Source organism: Typopeltis vanoorti, chromosome 10, assembly GCF_054136105.1.
Source record: "Typopeltis vanoorti isolate ZY-2024b chromosome 10, IOZ_Tvanoo_1.0, whole genome shotgun sequence".
NCBI classification, from domain to species: Eukaryota; Metazoa; Arthropoda; class Arachnida; order Uropygi; family Thelyphonidae; genus Typopeltis; species Typopeltis vanoorti.
The window spans coordinates 42,587,149-42,614,830 of NC_143558.1; the positions used below are offsets into that span (position 1 = coordinate 42,587,149).

The following is a 27,682-nucleotide window of genomic DNA, read 5'->3' on the forward strand; positions in this document are numbered from 1 at the left end:
TAAAGTTATTTTAACATGGTTGTAGAATCCATAATTTCAAAAATGAAAAAATGAACATTATGACATTTATTTCATTGCCATAGCAGACTTGTAAAGAGAGAGCCAAATGAATAAATTTATATGGAATGAGAGACAGAGAAATCAGCGAAAATACCAAATTAGACAATGTTTTTGAACACCTACACATTGTTGCTCAAACCAATTTTAAACTATTTCTCTTCTCTCAGATGAATTACAGATGAGGTAACTACAGTCAGTCCTGATAGGATATTATAACTGTTGTCTAATACAGCTGACCATTGAACAATGCAGGTTTGAACTGTGCAGATCCACTTATATACAGATTTTTTTTCAATAAATATATTGGAACATTTTTTTTGGAGATTTTGCAACAATTTAAAAAACTCGCAGATGAACCGTGTAGCCTAGAAATATCATAAAAATTAAGAAAAAGTTAGGTCTGTCATGAATGCATAAAATATATGTAGATACTAGTTTATTTTAATTGGTAATTAGCTTAAGGAAATAACATCGCATATTAATTAAAGCAAACTTTAATGAATACCTTCAATATTTCGGCGTCACGTTACCATCTTCAGGAACATACAAATATGGTATGTGCATACAGGCACTAACAAAAGCAAATGAGGAAGAAGGCAAGAAACTAATATTGTTCCTAAAGACCTAATGGCACCCCCTAGCAGACTAATTGGGTTGTCTTGGCCGTTGGGCTGAAGTTCTCATAATGTAGGCTTCCCAAATTTGGGGTAGTTTCATGCACCCAAATTTGTTGAGCGTTTTTTAGGCTGCTGATGATTCCATGAATAATCTTTCATACTTGCTGCAGTGTATTATTTTAGTTTCCTTCCAACGAATTCTATGGTAGGAATCTAAGGCATGGTCTGCCAGCAAAGAGTGGCTGTACTGGTGAAACCGGATATAGTCTTTGTGTTCTGAAATCCTGATATTCGCTATCCTGCCTGTTTGGCCAAAGTAGGACAATTTACAGCTGCAAGGGACTTGGTATACACCAGGTAGGTCTAGGGGGGGGGTCTTCGGTAGAGCAGATAAGGGATGCCAACTTTTTATATGGTCTATAACACGAAGTCAGGTCATATTTTTTGAGGATATTGGTTATTTTCTCAGAGGTGCCTCAGATGTAGGGGTTGGTGATAGATTTAGTGTAATCTTTATTCTGGGGGGGGGGTTGTGCTTTACTGGTTTTAGTATTTTTTTGATTTTTTGGGGGGTTGTAGCCATTGGCTAAGAAAGTGTTGAGGATGTGGTTTAGTTCAGTGGTTAGGGCATCGTGATCTGAGCAGATTAATTTTACCCTGTTGAATAGTGTTTTTATAATCCCATATTTTTGTTAAAGCCTGAAGCACTCACCGCACTTTCATGCGGCCACAATTTCGCCCTACCTCCTAAAAGAATACCTGCCGAGGAAATCATGATACAAATAGAACATGGGATTCGCAACCTTCCTAACCATATTGCCAACAATGCCAGACTGGATGTAGCCAGAGTTCTCACCAAAGCAAAACCTCCAAAAACCAACTTATCCAAAGACAAATATGTAGCTCTACTAGAAAAACAAAAAAATAGTAATCACCAAAGCGGATAAGGGAAACGCCACGGTGGTTCTCAACCAAAAGGACTACACAGGAAAGCTCTATTATTAGACTGTACCACCTACCTCCCAATTGAATATAATCCTACCAGCTCTCAGATTAGAACTCTCCACAGACTCCTTAAGAAGGTCACTTCTTGGCCTGTGGAAGTCACTAACAAACTAAAAACTTATAACTCTAGACACCCCCCCCCCACTTATATGGACTTCCAAAAATACATAAACAAAATGTGTCATTATGTCCCATAGTGGATGGCATTGATTCTCCCACATCTAAATTAGCCAAACATTTAGCCAAAGCACTCACACACTATACTGGCCACACACCATCACACATAAAAAACTCAGCCCACTTCAAAGCCAGTATAGAAAACCTCTCACTCCAACACACTGACATAATGGTCAGTTCTGATGTCTCCTCCCTATACACTAATGTCCCATTCAAGGAAATCTTAGACCTCATCCAAGCCAAGTTTCCTCCCAATATCTCAGCCCTATTTCAGTTCACAATGAACTCATGCTATTTCGTTTGGCAAGGAAAATACTACAAACAGATAGAGGGGATATCCATGGGTTCACCTCTTTCCCCATCCTTGGCCAACTTCTTTATGGAGACCTTTGAAGAGCAAGCCTTAAACTCTACCCCACAAAAACCCACTATATGGCCACATGGCTCATATACAATTCACTCCTTCCTAACACACTTAACCAACACTCCAGAGTCCAGTTTACCTTAGAAAAAGAGGAAAACAACACCCCCCCCCCTCCTTCCTAGACACTCTAATCACTCGCCAGCCTGAAGGATCTTTGGTTTTCTCTGTTCATAGAAAACCCATCCATACAGGCAGATACATCCCCCCCCCCCTACACACACAACAATATGGGGTTATAAAAAACTATTCAACAGGGCAAAATTAATCTGCTCAGATCATGATGCCCTAACCACATCCTCAACACTTTCTTAGCCAATGGCTACAACCCACAAAAAATCAAAAAAATACTAAAACCAGTAAACCACAACCCCCTCCACAATAAAGATTACACTAAATCTATCACCATCCCCTACATCTGGGGCACCTCTGAGAAAATAACCAATATCCTCAAAAAATATGACCTGACTTCGTGTTATAGACCATATAAAAAGTTGACATCCCTTATCCGCTCTACCAAAGACCTCCCCTTAGACCTACCTGGTGTATACCAGGTCCCCTGCAGCTGTAAATTGTCCTACTTTGGACAAACAGGCAGGACAGCGAATATCAGGATTTCAGAACACAAAGACTATATCCACTTTGACCAGTACAGCCACTCTGGGCTGGCAGACCATGCCTTAGATTCCCACCATAGAATTCGTTGGAAGAAAACTAAAATAATACACTGCAACAAGTTCAAATACAAAAGATTATTCATGGAATCATCAGCAGCTCTAAAAAATGCTCAACAAATTTGGGTGCATGAAACTACCTCAAATTTGGGAAGCCTACATTATGAGAACTTCAGCCCAACGGCCAAGACAACCCAATTAGTCCGCTAGGGGGCACCATTAGGACTTTAGGAACAATATTAGTTTCTTGCCTTCTACCTCATTTGCTTTTGTTAGTGCTTGCGTGCACATACCATATTTGTATGTTCCTGAAGATGGCAACGTCACGTTGCCGAAATATTGAAGGTATTCATTAAAGTTTGCTTTAATTAATATCCGTTATATGCATTGTTAATTCCTTAAGCTAATTACCAGTTATGTATGATCAATGTATAAGCCTTGCTACAAGAATTACTAGCCTATTTTATCATTTAATACCATAAAATATGCACAAATCTATTATAAAAAGTTAAAATTTATCAACACTTACACACACAAACACTTACAGACCATACATTTGCAGTCAAGAGAAATGTAAACAAACATAAAGATGCCATGTTAAATCATCACTGCATAAAACTAACAGTTATTAATTAATTAAACTTAATTAATTAGAATAAAAATTTTATAATTCATTATTGCTATATAGGCTAGGCTATCACAAAGCAATCATATTGATTGCCCTAGATTACCATAAAGCAATCATATGGCTGCTTCTTGGTTAGCAATGCATGAATCATTATATCTGTAAATACATACGAATAAGTTATTTTTTGCATTATCGTTTCATTTTTAATGTCTAGTGTTAGTAATACGTAAAACATCTACAGTGTTTTGTATCATATAAGACAATATATGCCAGACTGATTGGCCAAGTGGTTAGCATAATCCGCTCTCCAGCCAAAAAGCTGCGGGTTCGAATCCCGCTGTGGGCATGGATGTTGTAATTGTCTATGAAAATACTAGTGGCAGTGGTAGGCAGTAGATGGCATTAGTGTAGATGATGCAGTTCACTGTAGTCGGTGGATTGAGTGGTGAAGACGGAGAGTTGTAGAGTAGGTGCTCTCCCTTGATGAGTCTTTGGACTCCTTGGGGTTGTCACATAATAATAATAACAATACTGATGTAAGTACTGATAGTCATATAATTCACTTTTCAACATACGAAGTAAACTTATGGTATTGATACAGTATAGTACTGTAAATGTATTTTCTCTTCCTAATGATTTTCTTAATAAGATTTTCTTTTCTCTGGGGGTGTCATGTAATAATAATAACAACAATACTGATGTAAGTACTGACGGTCATACAATTCACTTGTCAACAGATGAAGTAAACTTATGGTATCGATACAGTATAGTACTGTAAATGTATTTTCTCTTCCTAATGATTTTCTTAATAATTCTTTACTTTAGCTTACTTTATTGTATTATATACTGTATTCTTACACTTTTGACGTTATTTGATGTTATTGGTAGGTCTACCAACAGTAAGCTATTAGGAGTTCAAGTTTTTGGGGAATCAAAAGTTATAAGCAGATTTTTGAACAATGAGGGGGGGGGATCAGCACCCGTAATCCCTGTGTTGTTTAAGGGTCAACTGTATATGGATCTGATATTTCAGTGTGAAATAAAAGTGTTGTTTGACGAGTAGAAACTACAGATATGAGTTAACAAAAATCAGGAAAGTAGTGGGTTTAATGGCAGAACCATATTAAAAATAAAGATATTATAAAGAACTTGCCATTATTAAGCATGTTAAGCAGAACTAATCTAAGATGGCATTACCTATACAAGATGAAAGAGATGTTTGAATTAAAAGCAAGTGAAGACCCTGAGAAAGAACAAGATCACGATATTGTAATGCAATTAGGGATTGTTTTTACATATATAGAAATGTAAAAGTTGACCATACTGGAGAATTGTTAAAATGAGTTAAGATAAAAAGAATAATAAATTCTTTAGCGTCCTGAACATTCCTTTAAGTAACATATCTAGGAATAAAGGGAAATCGTGATGATACATCAAACCTTTTTTATTTGTTGTCATATTTGTCTAAGGAGAACTTTGTAGTGAATTAGTTACAAAGCAATCGTACAATAAATCAGAGGAAAGATCAATTTTCTACTGAAGTAAATTTTTCCCTTCTCAGAGACCATACTTTTACATATTTTAAAAAAACTTACTAATATAATTAATTCCTAATATTGGTTTTACTCTATCATTTCTCTGTAATTTTTGTGCATTATCAATAGAGAACTATAATGAAAAGGAGATTCTAAGACAGTAAATTAAAATAATCACCTGCTCATACCAAGATGCAACTACAGCTTCCATATAAAGATAGCTAGTAAAAAAACACACAATTCCATCTGGAACAATGGCAGACATTTCAACTAATAGGTTTCCATAATTACGAATGACAGCTGAAAAGAGAATTTCTTTCTGTCATGAACCAAAGTACATTTAGTATTTCTACATTATTGAAACAAAATAACCTTCATGTTAAAACATTATTTTCTTGACCACGAAAACTATGGAAATGACTTCTATTGGGATTTATTGATCAAGAAACTAGTTTCGCCAACTGAGGCTGTTGGCATCTTCAGGGTACATAACTGATATAAGGCACTTAAAGCTAAAAACTGTTACAGATTATAAATCCCAATAGAAGTCATTTCCATAAAATAACCTTCATATGATAAAGTTCAATAGTGAGTCTCTTGAGAATGTCTGTCTTATAGATCTTCCAAGGGAGAGACAAGCAAGTTAATATCATAAATGTAAAACAATCTCCCCCCCCCCCCCAGCTAACTTCACTACAAAAACTCATAGGGAGCAAAGGAATATATTCTTATAGTGGTAAGTGTAAGTGAATTTCTTTTAAAACATCACTGATTCAGAAGCACTTAATAAAAGACATATGTAGTTTGCTTTTTAATAAAAAAGTACTTCTTATACCAAAGTATTTTCATAAGTTCTCAGTCACTTTTTAAATTGTTTTTTTACCAGGGGCAAACTTTATTTTGTTATTAGGCAATAAAACAATAGTCGATGTTTATTATCCTTTATTTTTATAGGTCATTCTAAGTATTTGATCATTAAATTACTATTATAATATTTTATAAAATATATGAGATTTAATAAGAATTAAAAACAATAGTTAAAAACAAAAATGCAAGGGGCTGGAAGAAACTAGTCTGAGTATTGTTTTCTATTTTATCATACAGTCAATATTTTACTTTGTAGACAACTCAACATTATGAGTTAATTCGTTCCTAGTGTGGGTTTGTAGAGTGAAAACTCAAAGTGGGAATTTAAAAACAGGGGCTATTATGTTCTCAACAATGATATTTGACCATAATGTTAAGCTGCAGCAAGTTTGTTGGATTTTTTTGTTTTTATTATTTTTGTTATGGATTGGACAGTATATTATACTTGACATATAATATACATATAAAATCATATTCTGATTTTTTCATCATAACTTATCCAAACATAAAAGTTTGCCCATGACCATGTTATATACGCATAGAGATATATATACTCTATATACAAATCATCCCTCCCAAAAGTTAGTAGCTTATTGTGATAGAGAAAACTGTGTGTGTGTTCTTCTCATGATTCCAAGAACAAATGAGGATCCCAAGGAACGATGCCACTGGGTATTATCACCAATTTCATCACCTTAAAAGCTACTGGATAGAGTCATCCTAGGCAGTAATCAAGGCAGAGGTTCCACTAAACACAATTCAAGACTTTAAGAATAACTGAGCAAAAAAATATGCTTTATATTTTTCAATGGCTGGAATGGTGGATGTCCACAGTGGAATGGGATCCCCAATCATATTGTCTCCATGCTACCAGATTAAGATCTCCAAACTATGCACTACATTTTGTTTGGAAATGTTTGGTACACTGCAACAGACATACTGTACTGCAATTTAGAGATCCCTGTGGCAATCAGTAGGTGGAGATGAGAGGGGGGGAAAAGCATGAATCTGGAAACTCCTAGTCATAGAGAAGAAAAGTATTAGGTTTGGTAATTAAGATCAAAGATTAGGGCAGTCAAGCATGGCTTTGCCGATAAGTAAACAAACCTTTTTGAGATCCACTCTACTCATCTCCAGTTGGTGAGAAAACAAGAAAAGGTGTTCTAAAAATAACCACCTCATTAATTCCTGACATGAATAACTGACTGCATTCAGTGGGAGGATCACCTTCAGCAATTTAAAAATGCATTTAATTTGCTAAGTATTCTTGAGAGCACTTTTGCATTACAAAAATCTCCCAAAACAACTATTAAATACATCTGAATTGCTTGGGCATATAGTCTCATCCAGTGCTTTTTTTCTACATCTGTTAAGCTTTTTATTAAAGAAAATGATATTCAAATCTTAATTTAAATGAAATATAAAGTAGCTGTTGCTGTCACGTAGTCGCATAAATGAATTAAATATAATTTATCTTCAGTATTTTTTATTTTAGACATGATCAAATGTAAAATTAAACAAAAAACTAAAATATACAACCAAAGACCAAATATAAAAATAAAAGTAAATTTGTAAATATGAAATGCCAAACCAACTCTTTAGAGCCTTATATAATATATATCAAGATAATAAAATATCTGTGAAGTACAATCATTCAACATCAAGCTGGAAACCAATAAATCGAGGAGTACATCAGGGTTGCCTTCTCTCACCAGTTTTATTTAATATATACATAGATAAAATCATAAAAGAATGGAAGATAACTAATGAAGGAGGATTCAAGATAAACCGTAACACCAGATTACCTAATCTTCTTTTTGCTGATGACCAAATAATCCTTGGAAATAATGAAGATGAACTACAAAAATCATTATGGAGTGTAAATAATCTGATAAAAACACATGGTATGGAAATATCAACAGACAAAACAAAAGTCATGGCCTTCAAAGGTGCTAATCCAATAAGAAGCAAAATAGTAATAAACAACAAAATAATAGAGCAAGTAAATACATTCAAATATTTAGGTTGCACAATGTCATATGAAAATAAAGCTGACATAGAACCAAAAGATATCAAACTTTTTAAAAGTAACAGGCATTATAAATAAAAATTTTAAACCCAATTATGTACAAAAACACACACGAATAAGAATCTACAATACAGTAGCTAAACCAACCTTACTTTAAGGCAGTGAGATATGGACAATAAAAAAAGCAGATGAAAGAAGAATTGAATCAGCCGAAATGAAATTTCTGCGAGGAACTGAAGGAGTCACAATAATGGACAAAATGAAAAGCAGTGAAATCAGAAAAAAACTTGGAATTACAACCTCCCTAAATGAAACAGTTATTTGCTATAGAGAAAAATGGAAAGAACACATACTAAGAATGAATAGAAGCAGAATACCTAAACAAATTCTAAATTACCACCCAAAAGGTACTCGATGCAGAGGAAGACCCTTAAAAAGATGGAATTGAGTCCAGAACAGGCCACTTGGCCTATAAGCCTGGAAAGGCTATTTTACCAGCGAATTTGTTAATTGAAAGGGAGATGGTAAATCCCATTTTATTCTATAGCCGGGTCCGAAACTCGGATCAAAATCCATAGAGTTTCATGCCGAAAAAACTATCAGCGAGCCCAAGTGTAAATGATCACTTGGGTAGTACAACACCAGGGCAACTCCATGCAAAGGTGGAGCAAGCTCTGTCACTAACTTTAATATTCTCTCATAATGTAAAACCCAGCTCCTAAGAGATGTATAATGAGTTTTACATTATGAGAAGAGTGACCTCCTAAGAGATGTATAATGAGATTATGAGAAGAGTGACCTCTTCTCATAATGTAAAACAATATATATACATCTCTTAGGAGATGGGTTTTACATTATGAGAGAATATTAAAGTTAGTGATGGAGCTTGCTCCACCTTTGCATGGAGTTGCCCTGGTATTGTACTACCCAAGTGATCATTTACACTTGGGCTCGCCGATAGTTTTTTCGGCATGAAACTCCATGGATTTCGATCCGAGTTTCGGACCCGGCTATAAAATAAAATGGGATTTACCATCTCCCTTTCAATTAAGAAGTAAATTTGTAAAAACATTATATAATTTAAGAAGTTCATAGTGTTTTCCAAAGTCCAATTCGACGAGAATTTGTCCAATTCTCGTCGAACAAATCGTCTCGATTCCTTTCTTTGCTCTTAATATTTAAGGCCGAATGTTGTCCTCTAAATAACCACAGATCAACATCCTTTGAAGGATTGAAAAGTCTTAAAGATGGTCCAACGAGTTTGATGAATAAAAGTGTCGAAACTGTTTTAGTCTTCAATGAAACTCTTGTTGGGGTGATAATTAAATTCATCTGTGAAAATCTGCGTTCACATTCACTTGATGAAATGGGAATGGTATTCAGAGCATGTACCAAATGCAACAGTTTTTCTGGGCATGTCTTATCGAGAATGTATTCACAGAATCCACAAATCATTTAGTTGCAGTCTGATTGACAAATTTCTAATTTCCGCATCTTCAAACGTTAGCTGAGCATCAATATCTTCAGGCCAATGTTTTGGTCAAGCACACGAGCCATCCCATCTTCTGTCATCCCACAATGCATTTATTTTTTGATTTGCCTTGTAAAGGTTCATATCACCGTCTTGCAGGTCCAAACTTAAGTCAGACAATTCTTGGAGACCATCACACATCAATCCTAGATCCAATAAAAAGTTTGTAGATGTTATTTTTCTTCTTAAGCCATCATAAGTACATTTATCATTTTTATCTCTCCTAGGGTCATGCATTGCATCTTCAAAATGATGCACTAGAGATTCAAAATTATTCTGCACAGCCAAAACTGAACGGAAACTAGATGACACCCATTGAGTACTTAAAATTCTTCCAATTTTCAGCAGCTCAACCTCTAGTGATTCTGCACACAAATGCAACTCTCTACTGTTTTTTGGCAAAGCATGGTATAGGACATAAAGTTTATCAATAAATGATTTGAATCTACTGATTCCTGAAATTTCGTTTACCGCATCACTTACTGATAATTCTAGTCTGTGATTAGCACAATGACAAACTATAATAGAAGGAAATTTTTCTGACAGCAATTTATTCACTCCACTTTTACACCCTAACATTATAGCAGCACCATCACATACTAGAGAACCTAATATTTTTTAAAATAATCTTCTGTCATCTCATAATAGTTAAGACATTGGAGTAAGGAATCAAATACACTTTTTTGCCGTTACATTTTCAAGTTCGATCAAGTCCAAAAATAAATTTATCAGTGAATTAATTCCAACACCTTCGATATGGCATCGAATATACACTGTGAGAGTGGTTTTATTGCTTATTGTTGTTAATTCATCAATTATCAATGAAATTATATTTTTGAATTGAATGATTTCTTTAAACACATTTTTTCTCATTTCTTCACTTGCATGATTCACAATATTAATACATGCATTTGTTGAATGAAGAATATGACCCATTTCGATTCCATTCAGTTCTTGCAGATCAATTTCACTTTAAAGTGAAATTGATTATGGAATGATTGGTTTTCCTTCGCTACATTATATGCAGTTCGAAAAATTTTTGCAGTTATTTCTTTTTCACGAGATAATGATTTTAGAAAAACCTTTTCAAGGGTCTTTTTTCGGCTTTAGAAACGATTTTTAACGCTGCTCTGTGTGCAGCAGATTCTCTGTGATCGAACATTTTTTTTTCAAAGTAAGCTCATCTGTAGCTTCCTATCTTTGCCAGAATATGTAATCTTATAATTGGCCCATTCTTTGGAAATTTTCATTCCCATCTTTGTTTCAATTCCAAGAGTTCTAACTTTTCTGCAAGGAGTACAGCCAAGTTTCTTTTTGCAAATATACATCCATTCATTTTTCGAGCAAAAATCTTTTTTTTTTGATCTAATGTCCTGCAATTCGGCCAGTCATTTTCAGTTTGGCCTTGCTCCTCAAGATTAGCTTGAGATGATTCGAAAACATCAACTGTCACCATTATTTCCATATTTTTTGACATCTTGTTTGTTATTATTCTGGGCTTTTTATTAATGGGACCAGTAGTTGAGATGTAATTGGAAATCTTTTTCATTTTCAAACTTGGGGTTAGACTTTTACACTAAAATGTAAAAAAAAAAAAAAAATGCTAAAAGGATATGAAAATAATCACATTAAATTTACATCAATTCAATAAACATATTTTTAGATAAGTGTTTTACCGAAAATCTTTCACATGTTGTCAATCACACGTCATACAGCCACAAACGTAGATGCTAATGGTGTGTGCGCATGCTTGTTACTAGGCGACATGTGTGTGTTACCTGGTAACACGCATGCACATGTGTTATGTACGAGTGAATATTATTTCAAAAATTACTTTGAAAAATTGAAAAAAAAAATAGGTGCCGGAACGCCGTTACGCCAGAAAAAAAGCACTGGTCACATGTATTATAAATATAATTCAGTGCAACTCAAGCATTTCTCTGTCTACATCTTGTACTGGAAGAAAATATCTGCACTGTTGCACATAGCAGAAGAAATCTCCCAGCCAATGTATCACATAGTCCCTGTCTTCCCAGTTATAGTAAAAATAGCAAAAAGTGTGCATGCCAACCACAAGTTAGATAAATTTCAAGAAATCATCAAGATAGAGACACTTTGACCAATCAGCCAGTAATGAATCCCCCCCCCTGCATAACAGTACATCATAAGAATATGGGAGTAGTTGACAGGGCAAATATGATAAGTAGTTCTGCTGAATGCTTGTTTAAGGCCTTAAAGTGAAGCAAGAAGTTTATTTTTCACCTCCTGTACATAACAGTTCTAAATTCTCAGAAAGTAAAAATAGGGAAAAATACAATTCTTGTATTTTTCAAAACTTCCATACATCACAAACCACTAGAATGGAATGTGTGCCAGCTGGTAACCAATCCCTCAGATTGAAAAGAAGACACTTCCCATACAAAAAAAAAAAAAAAAAAGATTTCGCTAAGGTTCTGCCACCATGTGTGTTTATATGTCCTTCAAAAGAAATAAAAGAGAGAGCAGATAGATGTCTGACAAATGCTGTGATCTCCTCTGCATGTACTACAGCATTTCATAAAATATCATGCTGTGGCTAAATCATAGTTTCGAATGGCTAAATTTGAGTGAATAATGGAGGAGATGTAGAACGTTCAGTATCATATAAAAATACTGAGCAAGATTTTCAATTAAAAAATAATAAGTGTCATCATTTTGGTTAGCCTTGATTTGAAAACAAATATTCTAAACTTATGCATGTTATTTTTTAAATTTAAATTAAAGAAATTTTACAAAAAATTAACACTGCCAAGAAATTATATTCTTGGTTTAATCCATTTTCCAAGTGTAAGCAAACAATGCTTGCGCATGAAGTATCTTCACAACTAGGCTATTTGTATATAGTGGCTAATGACTTCATATTAATTGCCATAGTATCCCATAATGCAAAGCACGCACCCTTTCAGATGTGTATAATGCTATACGTTATGGGAAGGGCCCCCTTCCCAGACCAGTTTTGATCTTTATTGAGGTCTCATCAGTGGGAGTCAGAATCAGAAGAGATACCACAAAATTATATTATTGGTTTAATCCATTATCTAAGTGTAAGCAAAAAGTTTGCTTACACATACTAAGGCAACTAATGTGGAGTTATTAGCTTCTATACAGAAGTAGCCCAGTCATGAAGATGCTTCACACACAAACGTTGTTTGCTTATGCTTGGATAATGGATTAAACTAAGAATATAATTTCTTGGCATCATTAATTTATTGTATGATCAAGTGAACAAACTCTCAACAAAATTTACAAAATACTCAGTAAGGAGAGTTCAGCTGGCTTTTATTTTTTCATCAGTGATTTTATTTTCCCATCATTCTTAAAAGAACAACTTCAAGATACTCTATCTAAGAACAACAGCACTTCACTTGATTGATCATATCATTGTAATGATGTTGTCACATCATGAGCAATGACTTGTGCTAAAGACTGATGAGTTGATCATCATCTTATCTACTTGGTCATTATCCACTCAATTCTAACACTAGAAGATCATAGAAAGTGTATCATGAGAGTATTGAGTAGGACTGGTTGACAATTAAGCATTCCTGTTTATAAGAAATATTACCATTTATAAGAAACATCAAGACTGGTTTGATGAAAATAACAGAGAAACTGAGCTTCTGAATAATAAGAATCAGAAAACCTTCTATGTCTAGAAGAATGAAGCCGACTATTAACACGTTTATGTCGGGAAGTGTTTTGCATGGTTATCATACCCAAGGGACTTCTCATTACCATTTGTGTGCCACTTCCACGTTGGGTGGGAGGGTTCACTGACACTAAGTTTATACCAGATGTTAGTTGCAACTCTTTCAGTAGAATTTTATTTGAAGTTAGGATTTGTGATCTGTCTTAATGACATTAAAAATTTTAAATGCAATCAAACAAATACTTATTTCATGTAATTGAAAATTTGTTAGGAGAACTGTTTTTAGTTAGATACTGTGTTTGGTAATACAACAAACGGTTTTGCTTGAGTCTATGCAGCACAGTTTCTGTGGGAGTGGACATGGGTTTCATTAGGTAGTGCCATTTTTATCCCAGTTGTCTCTAAATTGCAGTATTTGTTGACAAATATATTACACAGACTGCAATTGTCTATGTACTTTTTTCAGTGATACAATAAAACTATTTGTTTTTCTTGTGTCTGCAGTATGGTGGTTGTTGGGTATGGCATGTTGTTCACTATATAGGGACAGCTGCGTCTGGTCTTCGGACAGTATACACGTAGGGATTAAAACTTTATCTATTCTCAACTGAGAACGAATCCTTCTATAAGAAGGATGCATCTGATGAAAGCCAATAAACTAGAAACATATATGGAAAATCCATATGTTCTAGAGATGATGAGTTTCCTTATCAATTATCAAAAAGAAAAAAAACCACGTCTGATGAAGATTTCAATTGGGTATTATTTACAAAGCAGTTCCTCATCTGATCAGGAAAATATTTCACTAAGTAAGATTTATGAGTTTTCAGTTTCAAACAAATGGAATTTGGTAAGCTACGTGGCAAATATATGTTCCAGAGTACAGTAGAGAGAAGATGAACTACTTTTATTACTTGATGCTAACAAATGACCTAATGGAATTTATGGTAAGAGAAACTAACAGATATGCAGATCAGTGCCTATCTACAACTCAGGTTTGTGAAATTCAGTAAACAAGTGAATTCCAAGAATTAAACTTAAGAACAAAATTATTTATGTATACATTACTCTACTGTATTAAAAAAACACTGATCAGTAGTAAATAAAAGAATTATCAGAAAATAATGTGAAATATACAAAAAATGAAAGAAATACACATAACAAGCACAATAAATTGTACAAGATGATTTGCTCCTCCATCAACCCACATGTATTCCTGCCAAACCTATGCGAATCACCTGATCAGCATTATTAGATCACAGGATAAGCCCTTCTTTATAATCATTTACTGAGCTAGCAATGTAAACAGTCACTGTTTCTTATTGGTTAGTGATTTATATTTCACAAACAAATCCCTTTCCATCTATTCATAAGTTTTTTTTTTTTTTAATTATGCCCCATCACAAATGCAAATATGAAAGTGGAAAGCGTACAGTTTATAGGATCACATATTCTTCACTCCATCCTCATATAACTTATAACCAAAGCACACATATAATATCATACATGTGTAAATTATTCATAATCCATACAGTACTGAAAAGTATTTTTTTCATGCTTATTCTTTCTCTTCCTTATATTTGCTATTCTTTACATTTTTTAGTAAATCAAATACAGTAACTAATAATCAAATTAGTGGGTTTTAATATACAGTCATATCCCGAAGTTATGCGGTAAGTGGGACCAACAAAAAGCACGTAAGTCGAATTCACGTAACTCGGAGTATAATTTTGCATGTAATTTTATATACAAACATACAAAATATTAGTTAAGGATCAAAGGTTTACAAAAACACTTATATTTTTTAAGAAATATAATCATAATTGTAGTTTTTCGTACATAAAAAAAAGAAAGTTGTTTCGATGTCGATGGTTTCATAAAATCTAATAGATTCGTCTGAAGGCATAATGTCTTTTTCTTGTCACACAAAATTTCTTCATAGCAAGCTAATGATATTTTTATTCCTTGCCTTGTGGCTACAATTCATTCCTCATTAGAATCTATGTCCTCCAAAATCTGTAAACTTTCTTTTAAGATTGTTCTTACTGTGGATTCCTGTAGATCGAACTTCTTTGCTAGTTCACAAATTTTCATCCTGCCTTCAAAATCCTTAATAATGTTGAGTTTTGTTTCCAAAGTCAATGTTTTTCTTTTCTGGCTAGCCGTAGAAGAATCGGACTTGCTTCCTTTGGACGACATTATTATTTTTTATGTGATAAAATTTTTATCAAGAATATAACATTAAACAATCTCAAGGTTTGTAGATTATAAAAATCGTGTATGAATGGAGACTGCGTGAAACATGTCAGTGCTTGTTCACAGCATGTGCAACACTGGCGAATGCGGCCGGCGCCGGAAAGATACGACTAGTGGTGAAGTGGGACGGAGGAGATACGTACATATAAGAAACCGCGTAACTCTGGATTCACTTAAGTCGGGATATGACTGTATTCTGAAGAGAATGATCCTTTTCACATACCCCCCCCCCCCCTGTTATGCAGGATTAGTTACAATTGAAGAAACCAATAATTAAAAAAAATTATTTCATGAAAATTGGCATGCCTGATGATATGCAGAAATGAAATTGCCAGTAATTTCACTCGTTTTGCCAGATGATTTGGTTCATAGCAAGAGAGCTACACTTGCCCTAACATGAACGTCTTAACTGAAATTAAAAAGCCACATCAAATTACAAAAGCAATGCTACAAAGATGAATGAAATGCTGAAAATCCAGTTGCGGTTTCAGAAAAAAACATTCTATAAATCAAAGGAAAGCAACTACAAGTTTCATGATTCAACTGTTGATCATGAAAGCAGCCCTGATAAGATTTTCAAAGGAGATGCAGAATAATTATATTAGCTTCACACATTCACATTGTTCAATTCTGGAACATACGAGCACTGCTGAAAAGTTGTGATAATCACCATGAAGGAATTAAGGTAGAACCATGTAATTGCACATTATTCTACACATTCCCCCATGAAGTGTTGTACACTTGTTACAACGTAGCTGTGTAAAACTCTATGTAGCTTAGAAATACCAAAGCGCTTTACATCGGTTTTTACAGGTCAAGTTTCATGAGATAGCTACAAAAATAACCTTGTTTGTCTCTATATGTATTTTATGTTAAATATTAATGTAAATAACCCTATGGGAATTGATTGTATTTACTGTTTTTTTTAAAGTTTCTAGAATGTCAAAAACAAATGCAATGCTTTGCCATCGGAACTTTGTATAATAGCTATGTATAAGAGTACAAGAAAGTTGTTTACGATTAAGTGTGTGAGAAAATTGTTTGCAAGCTTTGCACATGAACACTTTGAAAGCCAAAGTTGTGTATTGTCTGTTGATTTCATGAGCAGGTGCATTGTCCTGCAAAAGCAAACCCCCCCCCCACCTTTGCTAAGTATCCCATGCCATTTTTCCTTCAGTACCTCCTTCAATTCCTTCAGAACTGTTGAATAAATTGCTGCTGTAACAGTTTCACCTTTTGTGTGGTAATTGATAAGGATTACACCATCCATATCCCAAAAGACAATGGCAAGAACCCTCCCTACTGACTTTTAGGTTCGGAACCTCTTTGGCTGTGAAGAACCTTTGTGTCTCCACTCCAGTGACTGTTGTTTGGTCTCTGGATGATAGTGATGAAGCCATGTTTCATCAGCAATCACAATATGGGCCAAAAAATTTGCACCTGATTTCTCAAAATAACCCAATCCCCCTCGAGATGAGAGCATACATTCTCTCTCTTTTGGTTAGCATTCAAAATTTGGAGACCACTTCACTGAGAGCTTCTGCATGACCAGATGTTAGTGGATAATGACCCCATTTCGTTCCCTAGATAATGTTTTTGACTGGTAATCGTTTAACATCAAGGATCATGGCATACACTGCATCAATGTTTTCAGGTGTGATCAGTGTTGAAGGTCTTCCTACCCTGAGGACACCTGTTGTCTCAGGATGCCCAGTTTTAAATTTGGCCACCCATCTGGCAACTGTTGGATATGCTGGGGCACTATAATAAAATTAGTTTAATCCTTTATCCAAGTGTGAGCAAACGAAGTTTGCACCTGAAAGTATCTTCAGGACTGGGTAAGGTGGTACAACACCAGGGCAACTCGTTGATACTGAGATAGGAGTGTTGGTAGCTTGCTCCACCTTTGCAATGAGTTGCCCTGGTGTTGTACCACCTTACCCCAGTCCTGAAGATACTTTCAGGCACAAACTTTGTTTGCTCACACTTGGATAAAGGATTAAACTAATTTTATTATACTCTAACCAAGTGAAAAATAAACTTTCAACATGCTGGGGCACTGTCACCTAAAGTCTCACACGAAGTTTGGTGAATCTCAGCTGTGGGCTTTTCTTGCAGCACAAAAAACTCAATGACGGCCTGCATTTCTGTGTCTTCAAATTTCTTCAAAACTTCTGATGGCATCTTTTATATCCTAAAAGAAAAAGAATAAATTATTCCAATTTGATGAAACATCAGAATTAAAGAGTTATATTCTTTCCTGTGGTTAAATTAGTTGTTTTACTATCATTTTTGTTCTAGGTATTTATCAGAACTTTTCAGTCCACCCCTTCCCATTGATAACAAGCCAACTGACCTGAAAGACGCCTTGATTGTAACTATCTTCAAAAAAATGGTGATATGTGAAACTGTGGCAATTAGCAGATTCTCTCTCTCTCTCTCTCTCTACACTCGCCATTGCTGTCTATTGTTGGGAAAATCTTTGCTGACTGTTCCTCTTACTAAAAAAAAATTCTGAAATTGCAATGCAGTTTCACACCATCCCATGGAATAACTCATGTATGTTCAATGAATGAAAATTCCATGAAAATAACACGAACAACCACATCACCCATTTTATATGGTCTTTATTGTTCTAACCAAAGCAATTGATCTCAACCAAGATGCATGTTGAAAAATACTATCATAGGATTGGTTATGTATAACATTGCTATTTTGAGAGTGCTATATGATAACATAAAGCAAGGACATAACATCAGACATAAAGCAAGGCTGTGTCTTAGTATACAAGCTCTTTACTCTCATCATTGCAATAATTCTTCATCTCACTGATGAAAAGTTTGTTCCAGGAACCATTTTAATTCTTCGTATATATTCCAATTCAAAACTAAGACAACCACACCCCAAATCATTGTTCACATTTTCAAAAAAAGTCTACAAAATAAAGAACAAAGTATAACATCAAAAATGATGTAAGTGAGTTAGATAATTTAGATTTAAATTATTTTTCATTCTAAAGTTTATTACTGGAATAATCTTGAAAATGTTAAATATTTTCTCTACCTTGATAGTTGTCTCTAGGCAAATACTGACACTGATAAGAAAATTCAATGTTATGTGAAATGTGCAAATGCAATTCTGGACTCAGAGAATGAATTGTTGATGAGTAGGATTGTATAAAGCTGTTGAAACAGTCCTATAATGCTACTGTTGTCTCAACTTTGTCATTTAGTGCAAAACATGGACTACATACTACCTGACAAGCTTGGAAATATATTACTAATGTTGCTTTAGAAGAGTATTTAAAAGTCACTGAAAGAGAGTTAAAAAAAAAAAAAAAAAATAAATAAATAAAATCATTGTGTTCAAGTGAAGCTAGATTTATTTGAGTATTGTGGCAATGATCATTCACGACTAACTTCACTGGATTAGTCACATTACCTGTAATGTTAGATACCTGCTTTCCAAAACAAATTTTCTCGTTGGAATTGAGCGGGCCCCCACCCAACACACACACACACACAAAAAGGCCAAAAGAAATGCGTCAAAGATATGAGCAAATATGAAGAAATAGCCAGTTATTTATCAAAATATTATTATTATTATTATTACTGTTATCTGAGACCTACAGGGAGCCAAGAACTCGACAGAGGCCATACATCAACCAGAGATTTTCTAACTCATTCACACTAGATACACATGGAAGCGCTTTCACTCACTCTCTGTTCTATGAGGAAAAAATCTAGTTCTCACCCCTTTCTTAACCACATACAAACTTAACTTCCATAGATATCCACATATGGAAGTTAACTTCCACACCTTATACCCTACCTTCGTTTTAATGAAAGATTTCATTAGATGATATCCTTTCAGAAGTTTATAGACCTCTATCACATCATATCCCCTCTTTTTCATGCTTGCAAGTATTTCAATTTCATATACAATCGATCATCCTCATAATCTACATTCCATAATCCAGATATAATCTTTGAACCTCTTCTTTGCACCTTTTTCACAGCTTTTTTATCCCCTTTGAACTCAACAGACTAAATCTGTGCACAGTCATCCAGGTGTGGTCATATCAAGGTCATGCAAAGAGGCAAAATTATCTCTACATGTCAATATTCATTTCAACATTGCAATTACTTTCTGGATTGTATTTACTTTTTGTTATGACTTCTGACATATAGCAAAAATTGAAAATTTTTTGCACTTTATACTCCAACACTAAACTGGCAATCATTATCACATGAACACATTTCTAGCCTACTGAAACATTCTAATAAGTGCTGGACATCAGCAGCATCTTTGATTGTTGTGTCTATCTTTGCATCATCAACAAACAATTGAATATCTCCTGTCAGATCTTTTTCAATATGTATAATATAAAGCCTGAACAACAATGGTCCAAGAACTGATCACTGGTCACCATAAATTTGGAAGATTCATGCCTGCCTTATACAACTTTCTGATATCTGTGCATCAACCACCAACTTATCCAAGTCAATAGTTTATATTACAATTCCATATTTTCCAGTTAATGCAACAGCCTTTTATGTGGTTTCTTATCATATACCTTAACAAAGTCTAACAGTATCACAGCGTATCTATTCCCTTGATCCAACTCAGCTGCAACATTATTATGTTGCAAACTTATAATTTGCCATCATTCCAGATATACTGATAGTTAGACTCATTAGATTTTGCACCACATTTCCACAACAAAACTGTCATACATTCTTTCCATTCCTGTGGTATATTTCTTGAGCTGAGACTAGTTATACAAACATGCCAAGGGCTTAGCCATTTCGACTGAACATTCCTTTTGTATTCAATTGGTCCCTATTGTCAAACTCTTATCCAAGCAACAACTCCATAGCCTCCTTCTCGTACACCTCTAGCTCTATATCCAATGAAGTAGTAGCACTGTGCACCATGTTACACAGACCTGGTTGTCAGATCTAAGTGAAGTGAGCACTCATTATTTGAACAATCTCACCTGCTTCTGATGTGTATCACCTGTATTCATTAAAGTTATTCTTCCATATTTCTTCTCTCCTTCACTTGCAGCATAACAATAAATTCTTTTGGACTGCCTTTGGATTGCTAATGGTTTAACTAAAATAGATCTGCATTGCATAGCAGCAGCTGCTCAACCACATACTTTCACTTTTCCTTCTTGTGTGAAAATAATACTATATTATTTAAATATAAAGAGCCAATAGGCTTAATTTCGGCAATATAAACATTATTCAAATTAAGGGGATATTAAATCCCACATTGTTTTAAAACCGAAAAAGAAACTCAAAGATTGGAATCAGAGAGTTTCATGCCGAATATAGTAAACTATAAAAGTATCGGCGGCCACTAGCGTGAGCTAATGCAAGTAGTCCTAGTACGTAGCACAATCTCAGGCAACTCGTTGCAAAGGTGGGGAAAGTTCTGATCGCTAATCTTGGTATTTTCCATAATGTAAAAACACATTTCCTAGGAAATGTATGCTGTTATTACATTATGGTGGGAGGTCACTACCCAGACTGGTTTCAGCCTTTTTTGAGGCTTCATCAGTGAGTAGCTAGACCAAATAGATACCAAAGGGTATAGCGAAAAGAACTTATATACTGTGCTATACGAGTTGTCAAACAGGTGCAACCATTAAGTTACCTAAATATAAAGAGCCCAATAGGCTTCATTTCGGCGATATAAACATTATTCAAATTAAGGGGATATATATATATAAAAAAGGCTGAAACCGGTCTTGGTAGTGACCTCCCACCATAATGTAATAACAGCATACATTTCCTAGGAAATGTGTTTTTACATTATGGAAAATACCAAGATTACGATCAGAACTTTCCCCACCTTTGCAACGAGTTGCCTGAGATTGTACTACATATTAGGACTACTTGCATTAGCTCACGCTAGTGGCCACTGATACTTTTATAGTTTACTATATTCGGCATGAAACTCTCTGATTCCAATCTTTGAGTTTCTTTTTCGGTTTTAAAACAATGTGAGATTTAATATCCCCTTAATTTGAACTATATTATTTACTGTTTCCTGTAGATAATATAATGTTCATTATTATTCATCTTTATTAATATTGTCATGAAGGGTCCTCAGATGGTGAATGATTGAAGGAAACCACACACCACTCACACCAAATGTCATACCTTTGCTTAAATTCATTCACACTACCCTGCACTCACCACTTCCAATGGCATGCAATTCTGATTACACACTGCTATATGAGAGAAAAATCTGACTTTAACCCATTTCTTGACTGCATTCATTCTCAATATCGATGGATGCCTTTACATCCTCTCCCCCACCTCCCTAAAATGAAAAATTCCATCTACTGGTATTCTATATGATATGATATGACTCTTTCAGAAGTCTGTAGATCTCTATCATATCATTTCCCCTCTTGCTGCTGTCCACTGGTATCTGCAGTCTACAAATTCTCAACCTGTTCTCATACTCTACATTCCAGTCCTGTTATCATCTTCGGCATTCTCTTTTGCAACGACTCCACTGTAGCTGCATCACCTCAAAGCGTTGGAGACTAGATCTATGCACAACAGTCCTTGGAAGATTATAACAAAACCTTGTAAAGAGGCAAGATGATTTCCTTATCCTTACATGTCAATGTTTCCTTTAACATTGCAATTATCATCTGAGTTGTATTTGCAATCTTTGCTACAACCCCTAAACTTTAACTTCTTATCTACTAAAACTCCAGGATCCTTAGCCTGATCAATTACTGATAGCATAATTCCACCAATACAATGTGTGCATAGATGTATCATTACACCAAGGCATGATTTCATGCTAAACAGTGCAAACTGCTAACTTCACATTTACTAACACTGAAATAACAGCCATTTTGACGTGCCCGCAATTCCAGCCTATTCGTTCTGCTAAGTGCTGCTGCATGTCAATCCTATTCCAGATTATCCTCCCTATATTTGCATCATCAACAAACAGCCATATACAAATCAAACCCTTCCCAATGTTATTAATGTCAGGATTGATCCCTGTGATACACCAAAAGTCATATTAAATATTACCCCCCCCCCCCCATACACCACTTTTTCATCTGGCAGTCAGCCACCCTCTCATCCACCATCCATGCTAATACACTAATGTCCAAAAGCTAAGGACGAACTACATTTTTATCTGTATATGAAAATATTTTCATGGTCAGCCAAATTGGGGGGGGGGTAAATTTTGTACATTAAATTGCAATACTTTTTTTGGCAAAAGTTACAAATTTCTAAAAGACATAGTTAAGAAATTGTACAGTGCTTACAGAATGCATTGCTGCTCAAAATTCCCTTCCAGAAAATTAAACTAGCCTTGTCTTTGCTCTGAAGGAGGTGTGGGCCAGTTTGCCTCAAGAACTCCTGAATCACTTGATGCCAAGCATGGAATTATGCAGGGAGACATTTCAGTACCCCGAACTGTGATGCAGCTCTCACAACATCAAACTACTCAGAAAAAATTACCAAAATCTTAAAAAAACACGACTTGACCTCTTGTTACAGACTATGTAGAAAACTGGCATCCTTTATCCGCTCCACTAAAGACCAACCACTTCCCCTAGACCAACCTGGTGTTGTATACCAGGTCCCTTGCAGCTGTAAGCTGTCTTACTTTGGCCAAACAGGCAGGACAGCGAATATCAGAATTTCAGAACACACAAGGACTATATCCGTTTTCACCAGTATAGCCACTCTGGTCTTGCAGACCATGCTCTGGATACATGCCACAATAATACACCGTAGCAAGTTCAAATTTGAAAGATTTCTCATGGAATCAGCCTCAGCCCTAAGAAACATGCCAAACCTCAACAAATTTGGTTGCATGAGACTGTCCCAAATTTGGGAGACGTACATCAGGAGACCTTCAGCCCAATGGCCAAGAATACCTACATAGCCCACTAGGGGACACCATCACGACTTTTAGGAGAAATAATAGCTTCCTCGTTTCATCCTCATTTACTGTATGTAGTGCCTGCATGCACGTGTCTTTATTTTAAGTTCTTTTGAAGATGGCAACGTGATGTTGCCAAAAGATTGGAAATACATATTAAAGTTTAATTTATATTCTAGTGTACATTGTGAATTCCTTCAGTTAATTAATAATCATGAAAACATACTCTATGATGAGCTGTAGATAAAGGAATGCAGACTAGAGGCCTTCGAGCATATAGGCCTACTTGTTGCAGACATTTTGCCACAGTTTCTTGAGATATCTGCATACCTGTGCTTGAATGGTGCTGACTTGCAAGCTGACCTGCTGTGGTGCATCGATTGTATTTTGCTGTTATAACCAAAAATCTGGTAGAGTGAGGGTGATCTCTTAGCAAATGTCTGGAACACATTTCACCGGTTTGAAATGCTAACCAGAGCCTAGATACAACACTATGTGAGATTCCAAACTCCATGGCAATATCAGAAATTCTGCGGCCTTCTTGAAGCTTTCCAATAATTCTTCTCCACATGAAATCATCTAGATTATGTCTTTGAGACTTACAAGACATCCAAGTTTGTGATTTTATTCAATCATGAAAAGAGCTTCCTTTAAACACAATTCGCATTCAAACACATTCACAAAACACACTCAACAGGATTAAAGCTTTTTGCTTTAATCCTGTTGAGTGCTACCACGACTCCCTTTACACGAAATTCGAAAATTTGAATGTGGTACCCACTTTCTACTCAAATTCATCAGTTATACAAACAGCACAAGCTGATTTGTTTGAATTTGTGGTTGTAATCTTCAGACATAGTGTTCGTCCTTAGGTTTTGAACTCCACTGCAATTTATAATCCAATCCTATATTCTCAAACTCACTCACTCTGTATCCTGTTAATAGCCTTAGCATAGTACAAAAAAACATGAGGTATCCATTCTCCTTGTCTAACTCAACCATCACATTATTTAAAATAGTAGCAAGTTGCTCAAACATGATCACCCCTTAGTAAGTCCATGCCGTTCTCAGGAACGGCATGGACTTACTGGATTCACTCTTGACCAATTTGTGTATTACAGCTCTTACTAACTTTTCCAAATTTCTTCACCACTACTCTAGAGATACTGATAGAGCAATAATAATCATACATAAGTTTGACCACCCTTGAATTACACAAGTTCCAACCTTCTTTGACTATAATCAATCATACAATCTGCGAAAGTTCTGGTAGAAAAAAGAACATTCAGTAGATCATCAACACTGTTTTCCATCATTCGCAAATAGTGTTTGCCAACAATATTTCCCATTTTCCACGTTATAAATTATTTATAGAAAATGACTTGTCTATGTTAGTGTCCTAAACATGTCAGTTCACATTTCATGCACACAAAACAGAAGAAACTCAGAAAACCAAAACAGCAACTCATGACAAATGACAACGTTCAATTGGATTGGTTGACAAAATAACCAATCACAGCCATTTGATTTCTAAGTGCTATTGTCTCAGCACTCACCCTGTCCAGCCTTCTGGGTGGCATAAAAGCACTGAAACACCAAGTATTCGACCTGCTGTGCCATCTGTTCAAAGGGCTCAAAGGTGTATGTATTTTGGATTGCATACACAAGCTATTGACACAAATGTGATGCAATGTTCATGCATCAAAACACGTTCTCTTCATGAAGTATTAACATATTGTGTTAAATTTTAGGAGTCATGTGAAGCCAGGAAATGATTAGGGGAGTCTTTAATGGGAATAAATACAAAAATATAGTATCAGTGATATTGCTATTCACTGGATGTGCACTGTACATGTAGCACTCTCTGAATATTTTCCCCCGACTTACCCACACATGGCACAACAGTACCATGTGTGGGTAAGTAATTAAGGAGAAAGAAGTAATCTAGTAATATGTTTCTTAGAGTTCAGGATTGTACTCATTAGGAAAAACAGTAAAGGTGAGACTGTTCCAAAGAACATAAGTGGATGAAATGAAGGAAGAGGAGAAGTTCATTCAGCATATTTGGAGTAAGACAGTATGTGTGAGTGTTGACCAGTGACTGCTCTAGTTCTTACTTGATCAGAAGAAAGTGAAGAATGTTAGAAGCTAGTTTAGTGAAGCCATGCTGGTGTAAATACTATGGAAAAGGCATAATGAGGAAACAACGCCTATGGGAAGAAGGATGTCTCTCAGTGAGGGATCACCTTCAGCAGGTCGCCTTCTTCTGTATGTCATCAAAGATTCTTACAGAGGCTTTGGATATACCATCTCAAATGTGAGAACAATATTCCAAGTTGATTAGATCTGAGACTCATAAAGAGTTCAGAGTTAAGCAGGAGATAAGTAATATTTTGAATTAAAAAAAAAAAAAAACCAAGTTTTTTACAGGATAAGGATGCTGTTGATGTAATACGATTGTGCAGGATAAGCTAGATGTGACAGTCAGCCCAAGAAGGGAAAACTGATCTGGAAAGGATAAAAGAACATCATCAAAAGTAAGTGGAAGTGAAGTACCTTTCTTGTAGTTAATAAGACAGGACTGAGTTTTAATAGCATATCTTTTGCTATAACTCTCTGTATCCTTACAGCATTATGGACATCCTTAATCTTAGAACCAAGAAAACATGGTTCCGTAACACTCTTCTCAAGGACTCCTATTAATAATCAATGAATCACATTACCAAATCACCACTGATCTTTATTTTCATGCTTTCGATCTTTTATGTTCTGTTTTCTCCTGAACTTCATTTCTCCAACCACTCAATCTGATGTTTTGTTCTGTGAAGAATTCCAAGTAAGTGTACTATCTTTTCCATTACCATCTGGTCATTCTCTTCATTTTCCACTACATCATTTGTACATCATATGAAAGAATTAAACCAAGAACCAGTAATAGAAAAAAACTAAAAAATATAAACATAAATGGATGGAACACGTTCAAAGAATGAAAATAGAAAGATTACCAAAACAAGCCTTAAAGTACAAGCCATTAGGAAAAAGAAAACCAGGACGTCCTCTTAAACGATTCAATGATGACTTCTAAGACCGCAACAGGCCATGCTAGGCCTAAATCCTTGATACGCATGATGATGATCATCATCATTTGTACAGCCACTCATTCTGCTTGTAACACTATGCTAATCACATTATCATGCATTTGGTCTTTCAACTCATTGATATCATTCTTACTCTCTTGACAATTCTGGCATTTGCCCATGAAACACTTTCAACAAACAAATTCTTCAGTTTCATTCTCCTTCCATAAATCTCTCATTCTGCAAAGGCCAGCTGGCCTGGTTGGTCAAGTGATTAGCATTTCCACTCTCCAGCCAAAGGTGTGGATTCGAATCCTGCCATGAGCATGGATATTTGTGATTGTCTGTGAAAATACCAGTGGTGGTGGTGGGCAGTAGACAGTGTTGATGTACATGATGTGGTTTGCTGTAGTTGGTGTACTGAGTGGTGGAGATGGAGAGTTGTGGAGTGGGTGCCCTCCCTCGATGAGTTTTTGGACTACTTGGAAGTGTTACAATAATTTCATATGGCCTTTAAAGACATGCTGCAGCGCACGCAATCATGCACACTAAAATCACCTGCTGTTGTTTTGTGCATTGGTATCATAACACATTACAGTGTGTAAAAAAAACAAATATTACAGTGTGTAAAAAACAAAAAACCTTTGAAAATCAGAAAATTAAGCCCCACTACCCTTACAGTTAATCCAACTCATAAATATAATAGAGAAAGAAAAAAAAAAAGACTTGTGGCTAACTACTTCCAAAAAAGAACTTATCTTTCGGTACCAAACACTTTCTAGCTTTAACGTTTAACACTACTTTCCTTCATAATGTGATTCATATAGATGATGAGTAACAGAGAAAATAATGCACATTTTTGTCTTACATCCGATTTAACATCAAACCATCTTCCTCTAACTGCTGACTTAAAACTGAAAAAAAAAAAAAAAAAAAAAGAAACAAGTACTGCTTGTTATAATGTCCCATTTACACCATATAACTGAAATATTTTGAATAGCTTTCTTTTTTCACCTTGTTATTTGCCTTTTCCAAATCTAAAAAATTAAATACAGATCCTTGTTATATTCCCATGATTTCTCAACTATTTGACTTAAGTGAGAAACTGATCCTAAAAACTTGATTAGTTTGAACTATACTTGTTCTTCTCCAAGCTTCTCTTCCACAATTTTTCTTAACTTT

At 35.2% G+C, this 27,682-nt stretch overlaps 1 protein-coding gene across 3 annotated transcripts in view; it reads right to left on the reverse strand.

Moving 5' to 3' along the window:
- The window catches only part of Xpd (general transcription and DNA repair factor IIH helicase subunit Xpd), a 475,287-nt gene that overhangs the window by 113,192 nt on the left and 334,413 nt on the right, over positions 1-27,682 (reverse strand). For all 3 annotated transcript variants that reach the window (XM_090399654.1, XM_090399651.1, XM_090399652.1), the window contains exon 18: positions 5,296-5,417. In XM_090399654.1, the coding sequence (XP_090255780.1) occupies positions 5,296-5,417 (122 nt within the window). The remainder of the gene's footprint in view (positions 1-5,295; positions 5,418-27,682) is intronic.